The 15,179-nt window shown below is 42.0% G+C and overlaps 2 protein-coding genes across 3 annotated transcripts in view; one reads left to right on the top strand and one right to left on the bottom strand.

Moving 5' to 3' along the window:
• creb3l1 (cAMP responsive element binding protein 3-like 1) overlaps positions 1–12,553 on the top strand; it is a 30,498-nt gene extending 17,945 nt beyond the window's left edge. For both annotated transcript variants that reach the window (XM_071463907.1, XM_071463908.1), the window contains exons 4-13: positions 1,166–1,320; positions 1,439–1,520; positions 1,726–1,928; positions 2,872–3,018; positions 3,209–3,267; positions 5,716–5,784; positions 8,228–8,330; positions 8,541–8,706; positions 9,178–9,346; positions 9,429–12,553. In XM_071463907.1, the coding sequence (XP_071320008.1) occupies positions 1,166–1,320; positions 1,439–1,520; positions 1,726–1,928; positions 2,872–3,018; positions 3,209–3,267; positions 5,716–5,784; positions 8,228–8,330; positions 8,541–8,706; positions 9,178–9,346; positions 9,429–9,465 (1,190 nt within the window). In that variant the 3' untranslated portion in view covers positions 9,466–12,553. The remainder of the gene's footprint in view (positions 1–1,165; positions 1,321–1,438; positions 1,521–1,725; positions 1,929–2,871; positions 3,019–3,208; positions 3,268–5,715; positions 5,785–8,227; positions 8,331–8,540; positions 8,707–9,177; positions 9,347–9,428) is intronic.
• harbi1 (harbinger transposase derived 1) lies at positions 11,953–15,095 on the bottom strand. The gene is made up of 7 exons (XM_071463909.1): positions 15,008–15,095; positions 14,476–14,641; positions 14,159–14,361; positions 13,911–13,998; positions 13,587–13,794; positions 13,313–13,488; positions 11,953–12,936 (listed from the first exon to the last, which is right to left on the bottom strand). The coding sequence occupies exons 2-7, from the start codon at positions 14,638–14,640 to the stop codon at positions 12,736–12,738; spliced, it is 1,041 nt and encodes a 346-aa protein (XP_071320010.1). The 5' UTR covers position 14,641; positions 15,008–15,095; the 3' UTR covers positions 11,953–12,735.
• Between the last annotated feature and the right edge of the window lie 84 nt (positions 15,096–15,179).

The raw sequence follows: 15,179 nt of genomic DNA, 5'->3' as shown, positions 1-15,179 counted from the left end.
TTATCCAGCTAACTCGGTAATCTTGTGTTTTTTTTTTTTTTGTTTTTTTTTTGAGACATCCTTGAGGAGACTCTCCCCAATGGCAAGATTTTCTTCAGGCCCTCTTGCAGGAGTGGGATAATATCCTATAATGTTAGAGGCTCTTTAAGAAGTCCACTGGTGGCTGCAAGAGGTTCTCACACGGGTGACCAAGCTGTGTGGGAGTCAAGGCTGCCCTTATCCCACTGTGGGGAATTTTGGATGGACGACAGGACAGTGAAGTCTAAATATAATATAAGCTCTTAAGTACGGTGCGTGCATAAAGCATTCAGAGCCCTTCACTTTTCTCACGTTTTGTTATGTTGCGGCCTTAAGCTAAAAAAAAGGAAAAAATAAAATATCACATTTACATAAGACCCTTTGTGTGACTTAAAATCTAGCTCAGGAATCTTCTGCCCCCGACATGTGCTTTTGCTGAAGAATTGTGATGATGCTCCACAAGAAACATCTGTCCCTCCCCCAGAGTCCATTTCAGGAGCTGGCAGGGAGGACCAGAGCCTCTTCATCATCATCCTGCCCACTAGGACACCAAATACACCAGGAGTGCCTGGGACTATCTTTCCTGCAGCCTTGCAGAGGCATTTATGTCCCTAAAAATACTTTCTGCAGGTCATTGTAGACTAAACACTGGTGTACCTGTCACATGCTTCTAGAAATAGATCCTCATTGTGTTTTGGTGAACCTCCTTTGAAATTGTACTCTGACCTCATTGTTGGGTCACTCGATTATGCATATTTTCTGCAGTGTTTAGAGGCTGCGACTGTTCCTTTTCTGAGGAGGGACACTGAAGACGAGTTGCTGGTTCAGCCCGTCTTTTTATTTCAGGGTAGATACACACTCACAGGGGATAAATTATGCACCGCAGTTGCCAGAGCGACTTCGTCCAGCAGTCTGTAATAACCAGCCTGGTCAGGAAGTGCTCAAATGTTTTGGGAAAACTCTTTGAAAGTGTGATTTATAATCTACTGGTTACTTCCCATAGGAAGACCTACAGCAAAGCCTCCCCGAAGAGAAATACAGTTGTTTGCTAAACTTTCAAGTGCGAGGAAACTTTACAGAGATGCTGCTTTTTGTGCATTTCAATGTACATGTGGACATTTATTGTGGTATTCTGTCTTTTCCATAGAGTTTGAATGGAGCTTCAGTCAGGACCTGTCTGCCATCTTGGTGAAGCAGGAGGAACCCGATGTGGTCCAAAGATTAGACCCTCAGCCTCTGGAAGGGCCGCCCCTCATATTAAGCCCCGCCCCCCCACACAGAGGATCAGCTTGGAAACACACGGTCAGCATCCACCCCACAACAATGAAACACGATGAATCACAGTGTTGAGTTTCACCGGTCAGTTCGGAAGCGATGCTCATCAGCATCACTGCTGTGTGCGTGTGTGTCGTCTCTGCAGGAGCGCGGTCAAGATGATATGAAGCCGGTGGCTATCAAAGACGAGCCCAGAGAGATCGGACAGTATCTCAGCCTGCCCAGCGGTACATGCAGCACAGACACATGCACAAACACACCCACGTGTTACAGCGGTGATCGACACAGGAAGTAGAAAATCTATCTAAGCCGCACAATTTATGTCCAATCACTGCCGTCTTTTCAGAAAAACATGAGACATTAAAAGGTTTTTTTTGTATGTCCTCAGTTTAAAATAGAAGCACTCATTCAGCACTCTCTCCTCCTCTGTAGACGATGCTCTCCAGCTCCCGCCCACCCCTCCCAGCAGTAACCACGGCGACAGTGATGGCTCCCTGCCTCCCTCCTCCCCACACCTCCCTCTGCCCCCGTCCTCCCCTCAACCACAACAGAGACCAGGAGGTCGTGCCTCTTCCTCCACCTCCTCCTCCTCCTCCTCAGCCATCTCCTCTTCACCTCTCCTCACTGCGCCGCATGTGAGTTTAAGGTCGTGGCGCTCGCTTTGGGATTATATGAAAGTCATTGCACGGAGCCGCCACCTGTGGGTGCTTATTCAGTGACACATAATTGTTTATTTAGTGGCTCATGGTTCTCAAACAGAGAACAGCTGGTTTGCTCTGTGAAAAGAGGGCACCGTTTGACGTTTGCTGTAATTTGCTCTAATGTGCAATGTGTGAAAAGGATTGTTCGGTTAACATATTAAGCTTTAAATCCAGGTATAAATTTTGTCGTAGCTACAAATTATCTGATTATACTGTATGTTAATTCATCTGCTACTGTGAGTGTAGAGAATTGGTTTGGTTGTAAACTTCTTGGTGTGTGAGCCAGCTGCAGCTTTGGGGTTAAATCAGTCCAATCATTTGCCGACAAATGAATGTTCACTATCTGACCATTGTCGGTCTGATTCAGCAGTTTTTCTCGGAGCAAATGAATCACTTTCGTACTCAAGTCATAATGTTATTCCCTATGGCCAAATGTTTATACAGGGTTGCTCAATGTCAGCAAAAAAAAAAAATGTGAACAGCTGAACTGCTGTAAAATAACCGCACGGATTTTAAAGGGATTGTTCTTGTGCCATGATGCAACAGAATCCTGTCTCAGTGTTATTTAACAATAACAGCCGTAAATGAAGGGACAAAGAAGTTTGAGAGTTTGCTGTGATAATCTAAATGGATAAAAGCTAACAGCTCACAGCATCAGGTTTCAGTATTTTGCCTCTTTTATCTCTTTCCTTAAGGAAGAGCGAGTGTGTCTGAACACACGCTGACGCGAGTAATCAGACCCCAGACCGCTTGAAAATTGAGTCAATCAGTTTAACTCATCATGTAGACGAAAACACGATGAGTCAGTCCCATGCAGGGTTTATTTTAAGATAAATTGTTGATAAAGGTTGTTGAAGTGCGTGTTTCCCCTGTGCAGAAGCTGCAGGGGTCAGGACCCCTCATGCTGACAGAAGAAGAGAAGAGGACCCTGGTTGCTGAGGGTTACCCAGTACCCAACAAACTTCCTCTCACCAAGAGCGAAGAGAAGGCACTGAAGAGAGTCCGACGGAAGATCAAAAATAAGGTAAACACTGCGCCTTCCACGCTCACAGCCGGACAAAAGCATCAGCATTAGCTGGTGATGCTAAAACAGAAATACTGTGATGATATCGAACATTTCCTGAAACTGCTCTTAAGCCCCACTTGAAGAAATTAATTGGGATGCCTAACACTCAAAAAAAAAGAAGATAAGGTTTGTCTGTTTTTCTTCCCAGATCTCAGCTCAGGAGAGTCGGAGGAAGAAGAAAGAGTATGTGGAATGTCTGGAGAAGAAGTAAGGCTTGGAAAAAATCTTTGCCCTTATTTTTCCATTCCTTCTCCACTCCTTTTCGGTTTACCTTTGTATCTTTCTGTCATTTTGTGACTTCCAAACACTTTTTTCTCATTATTGTTGCCTCAAATGGTATTTAAGTTACCGTTCGCAGCGTTTAATGTTCGAACCATTGTTGATAAATTGATCTCTTATTAATCCAAAATTAGAAAAGATGTTCATGGGACAGTGACAGAATTTTTAAAGACAAGGCTTAGTGTTATTCTATATTTTTCTTATTGTCAACAAATCCAATGAAAAGACCAAAACCAACAACATTAAGGCCTTGGTACGTTTGAAACAACCAAGATTGTGCAACATGTCGTCCAACCACGATGAAAAGGTGCCAGACGGGGGGTTTCAGGGGCCATTAAACAATCTGATGACCACTTTGACTGAAGCATGCTGAGGCTGAGTCTCTCCAAACTTTGTGACTTCTCTACCTTGTCTGAGGAACTCGGCTCCAAGCCCATTGGTTCTTACTGAAGATGTAAATCTCTAAAAACACAAATATATAGACTCATAGTTAAAAAAGGCTCAGTTATTTCCTAAAACAGCTGGGCTCTGTAGTTTTTAGCAAAGGTTACACAAACAAGAGTGAATAGTGTATTTAATAGGGACTATTTTAATACGCGGATTGATACACATTTGTGCTCTAATGAGCGGGCCAATACATGTGGGACTGGCTCAAAATAAACCAGTGTGTGTGCTTGTGGTACCAAAGAAACATGTCCACGGTGGGGCTCATTGATGTGCTTTTTGTAGTTTTAAGACAACAAGCGAGGTCTGTTGCACAGTTGGTTGTGCCCGTTTTATGGGAAGTGTTAAACTTATCTTTCAAGCTTAGTGAGATGTTATAAACTTCCAAAATCTGTTTTGTATTCATCATTTACCATTTGACATTTTTCTGTGAACAAGGGTTTTTCTGTAAAAGCAGTTTCTCACTGAATCAGAACCAAATCATGGCGGTTACATAGCGTTGTCGATGCCGTGAACGAATAACTTTTTCCCCCACTTCTTACAATATATTTAAGAGTATTGTCTTTGGTCCAGAAGGCAGCCATGTTGGTTAGTGAGGTTTTCCTTGAGTTGAATCTAACCATAGGCCTTTTTATACATAATTGTGTGCTCTTTATGTACATGACATGCACAGAAAATGAAAAATACAACTGGCAAAAGAGAGTAAAGACAGAATTGTGTAATGCTGAAGTGAACTTGGCAGTTGAAGTTCAGTTAAGAGGCCATTTCTGTATTTAGAGGTTTTCCCAACAGGTTCAGAGCTGAGCGCGGTAACAGACATGGGAGCGCTGCTGGGGATTACGGGGGGGGGGGGGGGGGGGGGGACAGGTTTTCCGTGGGGTTAGATTTCATCAGCACTCATCTCGTCTCTGCGTCTTCGGATTCATTAAAGAACAGCAGAAGTGAACAGAAAGTCCTTTCTTTCCTTTGTTATTCCGGCCGTTCCTTGCTATGGCAGGACTCCAATAACCTGTTGAACACATGGGTCAGATTGAAAGAGCCTCTGACGGGGAGAGTGAAAGAGAGATGAAAATGTGGGCTTGTTTTGATGTTGCTTTTGTCGCATTAAGTAAATTGGTGTAGTCATTTGATAAGTACCCACAGAGGTTCCTGCAGGGGGTAACAAATCCCATTAGGGTAAAGAGAGAGTTGTGTCCTCATCTTTCAACCGAATCAAAAGAACAGAGGCAAGAGGAGGTGTGTGAAAACAGAAATCCTCCTCTTCGTATCTCTCTTTGTGCTTCCGTGTCTTTTTTGAAGATGAGGGCAGAATTACTGGATGATCCCTCGGAAAGAAACCAGCAGGACGACTCGCTGGAAGGTCATTTGTATGAATGAGCTGTATACAAACCACACATAGGAGCAGATCAGGGGGGGGGATTATGAGAAGGAGAGCGAGAGATTAGCAAGATGTTGAATTGATAATTGAGATCAGTGGGATAAGCAGAGACAGAGGAAGAAAAAGGGATGAGTGGTGACAGTCTAGAGCAGGGAATCTTATCTCTCTTATCTCAATAAAAGTTTCAATTAAAAGAATCATCTCTCTTCTAATGTCTATATAATCCTATTAGCTACATAGCTACATTATAAGTGCATTTAATTGTTGTTTTTGGATGAAAACCTGAAATATAACCGATGTTAGCCGAAAAAGTTAGGACATCAACAATTGATTGAGATTCATTGCTGGGGAGCTACGTACAAAATATAATGGCAGTGCATCAGTGCATTGTTGAGATATTTCAGTCAAAGTGGTGGAGGTGAAAGTGTGTAGTCAGTCAAATCCAGTGAAAGCAACCTAAGTAACTCCTGACTCTCTTTGGCTTCAAACTTTCTGATCTGAGCAGCAGAGTTAAGATGTTGACAGAAGTCTGTGTGTGTCTGTGTGTGCATCAGGGTGGAGAACTACACATCAGAAAACAGTGACCTGTGGAGAAAAGTAGAAAACCTGGAGACCGCCAACAGGTGAGACACACACACACACACACACACACACACACACACACACAGACACACACTCAGGCTGACATTCGTGTTGTTTTGATGTTGTGTCTCTGAACAGACTGAAGCTGTTGTGTGCTGGCTCCAGACATTTATAACACAGATCCAACTTTCATGCGATGATGTTTTGATTATCATCACTGGAAACAGCAACAGAACAGCAACAAGTCTGCAAAAAAAAATTGCAGCCTGATAATGTGAGAGCTGAATGATCTGTTGCAGCAGGGCCGGAGAAACTGGTTCTCATTTATCTTGGAGAAATAACCATTATTATAACTGCAGGCCAGAAGAATTTGACTGAGCTGCAGTCATGTGGTCTTGAAAGGACAAAAGCTCTCTATTGTAGCTTATACACACTTGTATTTATGCTCTGTATGTATAAAACCTTTGGAGTATGTATACAGTGAGTATATATACACTGACAGAATTATAGGAGAAATTTATGTTTATATATAAGTGTAGGCTCACCCTGCTCCATTTGTCTCCTCTGTTATTATAACAATATGAAACCAATCTGCTATTATCCTGGAGTGGGTGGGTAGGTGGGTGGGTGGGTGTGGTGGGACAGACGTTTGAGGGTTGAGGAGGGGTCTGTCTCTACAAAGTCTGTCTGTCTGTCTGTGGCAGCGTCAGTCTGTCATTAAAGCCGCGAGTTAACAGTAGCTTTCATCATGGTAGGCAACCCCCTCCCTTCCCACCCCACACACACACACACACACACACACACACACACACACACACACACACACACACACACACATTCACAGATGAATATGTTAAACCACCACACAGAGGAACAATGAGTTGGCACAAAGTGGGAAACATGAGTCAGCACACTCACTCTCACATAAAGTCCAGAATATGTGTGTGGGTCTAAAAAAAAAAAAAAAAAAAAAAAGATCTTAAATGACTGAACTAAATTTAAGATCCTAGTTCCTAAAAATGCCCCAAATGCAGTTATTAGTGGTCATTTTGTTCTCTGTGCACTGTTTTTTCTGTGCTGCATGTCTGATTCATACAGAACTGGGTTCCTGCTGCTGGTTTATTAGTTGCACAAGAATAGTTTTAACTTCAATTCCATGCAGCGTTCAATATGCTTTTTAAAAACGTCTCGAATTTGTTTTTATTTTCTTGCACTCCGCCACAATTAAATCGGACCAGACACCCAGACGATTTATAATAATGTGAGCCCAGTTCAGACACTGGTTCCGGATATGTTTAGCCTAGCTTAGCACAAAAGAACTGAAGCAAGGGGAAAGTGCTTTCCTAGCTCCCTAAACGGTAAAGTAATGACCGCCATAACAACTTTGAGCGCCGTCTCATGTTGATTTAATGCCTTCATATAAATTTTTCATTCACACACACACTTTCAATCACCCAGTCAAGCAGCATGACCTTTGGGAGAGCTCTGTATTTTGAGCAGCAATAACTTCAGCAGTAAATTACTGTGGTTTTACATCAAAGTCCTGCGTGATTGGTGCCGGTTGGTGTCATCCCCCTGTAGGTTTACCTCAGGCAACGGCATGGAAATTTAAAATATAAGATGTACTAAGAGACTGACTCACTGCCCCACTCATTGTCTCGTTTAATCACCAAATATGTGATGGAATGATTAACCAGTGTTGTGTCTGGTTTAGTTTCTAACTCATTTCATGACTCACTGATTTGTGAGGGCTGGTTCAGTGTGTCCGGCACTAGTGGTGGTTCTCTGTCTCCACTCGGTGGTCAGACTGTGTCCTCACAGCCCCCGACAGCTCATACCATCAGAACCCTGCTCTCCAGATCCCACTCATGTACTTTATCGAAGTGTTTCAACTCGTGTACCCTGTTCAGCTCTACTGCTCTTTACTAGCCGGCAGAACAACAGCGAACCAGGTGGTGAGAGTTTACTTTAATCGACCCAGAGTTGAGAAAAAATAGATATAATAATAAACTGCACATCTCATTGTGTCTCTTCTTGTGGTTTCCAATGGTTTTACATGTTCTGAGTTAACTGTACTTAGCGGTGGATGGAGGGTTGAGCCGTGTGTGAATGCACACGCTATGGACGTAAGCGCACACTCATTAAAGAGGCAAATCCACAGGGGTGCTCCGTGCCCTGAGCTTAACCTCCCAGGCTGCTCTTTCTCTCGGGCTCTGCACAGATCATCAGACTCCAACTGCAGCAAAGGCTCTAATACATCTGGAAATACTGAAATATAAGAGTTTTAACAGGTTGAACTTCCTTGAGGTGTTGGGTTCCTCCGCACTGCTCTAAGACACCTGTACTAAGAGCTTCTCCAGCTGTCGCCCTTGACTAAGACAAGAGGCTTTAAAACTGCTTCCTGCACCTTATTAGTGAGCATAACTCTCATGCAAAGCAGATATTTAATATTCTTCTGTGATGTATCTGCCTTGTTCTCTCTAGGTCTCTCCTACAGCAGCTGCAGAAGCTTCAGTCACTGATTTCGGGGAAAGTTGTTCCTCGTTCTTGTAAAATGGCCTCAACTCAAACAGGGACATGCCTCATGGTAAATACTACTGTATAACTGTACTGTTGTTATTAAAGCTTTTTTTTTTTATTATTATTTTTCTTTTACGAATGTTACCAATTCATTTTCTATGAAAGTTTTGAGTGTGCATGTCAGATGGATTCATGTTGCCTCTCTTTGAAAATTGTGCATCATTTCATTCTGATTATTATTTACTGACAGAAGTGTTTTGTCCCCCTCTCTGTGCAGATGGTGGCCGTGTGCTTTGTCCTGGTGTTGGGCTCCTTCTCCCCCTGCCTCTCGCCCCTCTCCTTCCTCACTCACACCTCTTCTTTGTCCTCCTCCTCCTCCTCCTCCTCTTCCTCCTCCTCTCCTCCTCCTCTTCCATCAGCGGACCTCTACACCACCAGTCAGGGTAGGTCAAGTAATAAACCATCCGAGTGGACGGTGTATTACCAGTTTGTGGTAATGCAAGACTTAAAATGCATTCCACTTCCCTGCAAATTCACTTCCTTTAGCTGCATACTCCTGGGAAACTTGTTTTGAAACCAGAAGTCAGGCTGTCATCATGTGAAGTACTGTTCTGTTGCGCCAAAACCCATCCTGTGAGTGGTGAGGGGGAAAAAAAAGTCTAGACTGTACCTGAGCTGCAACTCTACAAGATGACATCCTCAAATGTGTTAGTCCAAATCCCAAAGATATTCAGTTTATAATCATTTAAGTCAGAAAAACTGAAAATCGTTGCACTGAAAAAGCTTGAACCAGCAAATATTTGGACATTTTGCTTCATAAATGACGGCACACAACTACTGTAATTATTATTATTTTAAAGATATTATCACACAAATGACATGAGAATGAAAACCGCTGCGGGTTTGTGTTGCAGTGCGCTCCCGCAGCCTGCTCTTCTACAATGAGGGGGCTCCACTGGAGGAGAGTTTAGTGACATCAGAAGGGGAGAGGCTACAGTCAGAAGCCCACTCCCACATCCAGACGAGCCGTTACACAGCTGACGCCCACAGCAACCAGACAACTGGGCCCAAGTTAGACCGGAGGTAAGAAGCACACTCCACTAGTGCTGTGATCTTTACATGTTACGTATCAAACATATTAATACATTTTCTCTTATGTCCTCAGAGAAACAAAACCAGACGGAGTCTCAGAGTTTTTCTGACAGACAGCGTGACCCCTCCTCCCGTGACATCTCACCTCCGACCCCTAAAAAAAGGCCAAAACCTCCAGAGTCCTGAACTAAGCAGGATTCATATCAACATCCAACTGGATCCAAACATACCTGTGTCTACATTACTCTGCCAGCAAGTCCACCACCATCGTTTTTAGCAAGTGACTTACTCTGCTTCAAGACTTCGAGACCCATCCTCCACAGCCGGCGTCCTGCTCGTGCGTAGCACTTCACTTCTCTGCTTTAACAGACTCTGCTGCACCTGAATATACTTGATTTTAAAGGGACCTTATTACCCAACTCATCCATTTAAATTCAGTTTAAACAACCACAAATTACATTCAAGTGACAGACCTAAAACGGCCACTCTCGCCATGTAGCGAAGAGCTTTATGGGAAATGTGGTCTTAATGTTGAGAGAATCACCGAGCACCTTTATACCCATAGACATAAATATGGAAACTTGACGGACCTCCACTGTGGGATTTTGGTTTGTTAGCACGTGGTGCTTGTTCTAGATCCACTACATTGGATCAATGCTTTAATTTTCAACCAACCACATACCTTATGTTAATCAAGGGCTGCAACAAATGATTATTGTGATTATTGAGTCACCTATCAGTTATTCTTTTGATGAATCATTTCATCCCTTAGTCCAGGAAATGTCAGAAAACTGTGAAAAACACCTGTCACAGTTTCCGAAAGGACGAGGTGATGTCTTCAACACAGAAAAGCCGATTCTCACATTAGAGAAGCTAGAAACAGAATTTTTGTCATTTTGCTGCATGACTGACTTCTAAGTGATTAACTGATCACTGATTCCTTTTCTGCCATCGGCTAATTGAATAATCATTTCAGCTCTTTTACAACAGCACATTCGAATGCTACCAACACTTTACCAAACTACACCTGCTAGTGTGTTGAAAACAAACACGTTCTGTCTCAAAGTGCCTTTCACTTGCTTCAGTCAAATATGACTAACTTGGCCTTACACCTTATGTCCACACATGCAATTATAAACCCGGAAATGTAACTCTAACTAGATTACACACTGTTTAAATCAAAGCTGGCCCCGGGCCTTTTGAGGCCATGGTGAGGATTTGCTAATGTCCCTGCTTCTTATTTCTTCTAACTCATCATGAAACTGAACGAATGTTCAGGATTAACCAAACATTTTATTTCACATGCCTTTCCATGTATTTGGGGGCATTGCAGTAAAGGTTTTGTGGCAAATTCACCTTTGCTATGAGCCACCCTTGGTTTGAACATCTTAAAAAGACAGTTATGTCATGGGTTTTCAGTTAGAGTTACAAATAAACTTGTAATGTATTTTTATTTTTTTAATTTTTTAAAGTTATAGTAGTTTTCACTTCCAAATTCTGACCACCACTCTACATTATTTTTGGGCGGGAAAACATATTTTCATATCCAGGGACCATTCAAGGGGGTTCTGACAGAGGTTGGGGAAACATGACATAAAAGTATTTTTATGGAATTAAAAATTGTATATGTAATATATTTGCAGCATCAAAAAAGAGCATATTTAATTTATGCAACAAAAAAAGAAATAATGAAATGTTTTTTTTAAAGTTAGTTGATCATATTGTCTCATTTTTCTAAATAATGTTTACAAAAAAAACACAAAAATACAACTTATAATATATTCTGAGCATCAAAAAAGGGCATATTTATTTTATGCAAAAAAAAAAAAGGAATTGTCTGTTGTGTTTTGGCATTTAGGATGATGTGAAGTTTTACATGGTGGTGTGTAGATTACATGGTGTTTCGTGGATTGTAAAACTTTGACATGATCTGTTTGTGTCTTTTAACTGTAATACAGTCTTTATGTCTCACTGCTGTCGCATGAAAACCTCTGCAGGTCTTTTTTTTTTATTCCCTCATGATTTAGAAATCACCTTAAAACAAATAAATAAATCAAATTTTACCCTGAAAGTGAAGTTCCTGGTCCCAAAAAAGCCAAAGAAATTTATCACAAACCTGTAAAAATGAAAAATACTGCCAAGAATGTTTAATATAAGTACTTTTCTGCTATAAATACATCCTATGACCTCTAAGCAGCAGAGGAAACATCGAAAACAACGATACTAAATGTGCTCATGCGACAGCAGTGCGTGTTGTATTTATTCCTGTTTGTAGAAAGTGTGTATATATTGATGAAGCCAATCAGGGGACTAAAACATTCCAGGAAATAAAGCATCGCTTGCTTTGTCCTCTCCACAATTTTGAAGGAACACCAGGACATTTGAAAACAGTTTTCATTTCTTCACCACTATTCTGACAATGTGAGAAAAACAATGATGCCCTCCAAAAAATGTCATGGTATTCCTTCAAATTGAAAGCGAACAGATGTTTCACTGTCCCAGTCCAAATCCTCGAGGAAACAATTTCAAACTCTTGACTATAAAACATCCAGAAATCCTATTTTGATCTCCACAACATTACAGTTAACTAAGATCCCTCAGTTTTTCTTCTGTTTATTTCATTTGGTGTCTCTCATGCGAAGCGTACACTAAAACATCATGTGACCGCAGCCCATTGCACAGCCATCCTGTCATTCTCATCCTTAACAGTCTTAATGCACCAGTGTACATAAATGATGACAACTTAATGTGCAGATGTTGTAAATAAAGGGCCTTGTTTTTGTATTGTGACATAGTCCAAAAATTTTAACCTGTGGAATTACGTGGGAAAGGGAAAAAATATGGAGAAAAATCAGTGGATATTTGGGGAAGAAAGAGGGGAGGGATTTAAAAAAGGACAGGGAGGGTGACTTTTTCCACTTGTAAAGAAACCTGGATGACACAGTAGCTTCACACAGTTTGAATAGATGTACAACACCGGCTGGTGCTTGATTATTCTAACATCTCCATGAATATTTGGAGTCCAGGGAGAATAATCCAGGACTTTCCAAGGAGTTCAGTTGTTTGAAATGTGTTTGGATATAATGTTGTCTTGGTTTGTTGTATAGTGTCTTGCATGTTCCTTCATATATAACCATGTTATCTTAGTGTAGTCCGTAGAGTAGAAACCAGCAAAATATTAAAAAACTGCATCAGCAACACTGTGTCCGTGGACTTTCTTGCTTTGAATGCGACTTTTATGATATTCATGTATATAAAATTGACTTGATTTGCTCTGGTTCCAGTCTTGACTTCGCCTTCATCTCTTTGACGTCTCTTTGAAGTTTTTGATCTGACCGCTGTCTAAATCTGCGAGACACCAACAGACTCCAGTCAGCGCTTTAGCTGAAGTGTTTGAGTATGAGCTGTTTTCTGAGGTCCTCTGCTTGGCTGTCGCGGTCCTCGGGTCTCTGCTCCAGGGTCTCGGGCTGCTCCAGGGGGTCTGTTCTCTCCAGGGTCCAGGCGTCCAGTCCAGACTGCAGAGAGGCGTTGTGGAGGACACAGCAGGCCAGCAGGATGGACGAGCTCCTCTCTGGTGAATACTACACATGGGAGAGGAGAAATGATGCTCATGATGCTGGTCTGTGTAGTTTACAGTTTTTTTTTTTTAGACAAGATACAAAAGCAAGCCTGTTCTTGTTCAGTTTAAGATCAAACCCAGAATATACCCTTATTATTCGGAAGGTTATCTCACCTCTAATTAGTCTGAACTCTACTTGGATGAGACAAATAATACTTTGAACTGCTTGGATACCCAAACCAGAACTTTTAAATTTATATATAATCTGGCCAACACAGTGCATCTATCCCCTTGCAAAAAAGATTGAACAATGAAGTTACATTTTTTTTTCTGTGCTATTATTATTTCTGTTTTTGTAATTGAAAGTTTGTAATTTGTAAATGTACGGAATATAATACCTGTAGATATCCTTTGGTCCCATCTAGACATCTGAATCTGGTCTGGATGGCTCTGAAGGTTCTGTCCACTATCTCATGTGTTGCAGTGTGGGCCAGATTGTATCGAAACTCTGCAGGGGATTCTGGGTCGTCGACTGGGGTCATCAGCCACTTCCTCAGAGGGTAACGACAGTCACCTAGAAAACAGAAAACCTTGAACCTCTCACCTCTGCACTGCGAACCAACATCTAGCTCGATGCAGAGTGATGCTGGAAGTCTAAAATCCACGTCTCACCCAGCAGCCAGCCCTTCTCCGTGTCCTGCAGCTGTTTGCGGAGAGCAGATCTTTCCAGAACATCGGTGTCTTTGAGTCCACCGGGCCAGTGGGTTTCCGCGCTGAGCAACAATCCTCGGGCATCACAAACCAGCTGGCAGCCCACAGAGTGAAACCCCTTCTTGTTCACGTACGACGAGTCTTCGCTGTTTGGAGCTTTGATGGCAACCTGGAGATGAAGAGACGAAGAAGATGGACAAAGAGGGCTACGTCACCATCAACTAAAGGAGAGTAAACATTCGTACATAGAGATCAAAAGTGTTCATACAGTAGAATATAATATACCTGAACACAGTCCAGCACCCCCAGAATTCCTGGAAATCCTGCAACTCTCTGAAACTCCTGGAAGGACTGCTCTCTGCTGGCGGCGTCCCTGTTTGGAAAACATTGTTATTCCACATTTTCTTCCTCTTTCTATGAAACTTAATTTATGCTTTTCACCTTTAACATCTGCATTTATATGCATCAGCAGCTGCAGATTCATAACGCAGGAACAAAAGTCACCACTGCGAACCAATAGCATGGTGTCATACCTGTTGAACGTGATGAACTGAGGAGCTTTCTCCACCAGGGCTTTGGTCACATTGGACACACATCTTGACATAGAAGCCTGGCTGATCCCTATAGTATCTCCCATAGATGTCTGGAATGAGCCAGATGTGTAAAAGCCCAACGCGGCCAACACCTGGACCTCAGGACTGATGGCTCTAGACCGCTGTGTGCGTCTACAGAGAGCCTAACACACAGAAATAATAAAAGAGAAACACGGCACAGTAGTAGATCCAGATCTGTGGAGGACAGAAGTTTATTTTATGTACACACTGAAACCTGATGATGATGACATACTCACCTCTCTGAGTATTTCCACCAGATACAGAATAAACTCTCTGGGGAAGCCAAATTGTGTGAGAAGGAAGTTGTCTGAGACAGAGTCCAGCTCAAAGCGGTCCAGGGTCTTGTGACCTCGACCATGTAAGAGTAGATCACAGTCCAGGATGGCTATAGGGATCGCCATGCTGCGGGTTGTCATGCATTTACATCAATAGAGAACATGGATGTAAACAAAAAAAATCGTCTCCATCATCTTTGCTTCAAGGTTGTGCTGTTATGTTTTATTTTACACCTATTCATACTGAGTTCATTCTTCCATTGTAGGATGTAACCTATGAAAACAGGAAGAACTGCTCTAATGTTAAAAAGCTTATCATCAATATGCAGCTAACGTAAGGGAGCTAGCTACCAGGTATTTAAAATGGCTTAATTTCAGCTTTGCGCGCCTGTGGGAACAACTCTACAAATCTACGAAGCCAAACGCCTATAAATAAAAAATAAGGCATAACTAATTCTTGCATTATTTAGGAAAAAAAACGAAAAAACATTACCTGAGCCGTGCAGCATTTGTCAACCAAAACAAGTCACAGGAACACCTAACTTGCGTCACGCTCGCAGATTCGACACAGATAATAATTATTTTTTAAATATATATATATATATATTGATATTTATTCGTAAAAAAAAGCTATTAAAATCTAGTTGTCTTGTTTTTATTTATTT

The sequence above is a fragment of the Trachinotus anak genome, unplaced genomic scaffold, assembly GCF_046630095.1.
Source record: "Trachinotus anak isolate AG129_WGS33_773 ecotype Australia unplaced genomic scaffold, CSIRO_AGI_Tana_v1 ptg000026l, whole genome shotgun sequence".
Taxonomy (NCBI): Eukaryota; Metazoa; Chordata; class Actinopteri; order Carangiformes; family Carangidae; genus Trachinotus; species Trachinotus anak.
This window is presented reverse-complemented; position numbering and strand designations above follow the sequence as displayed.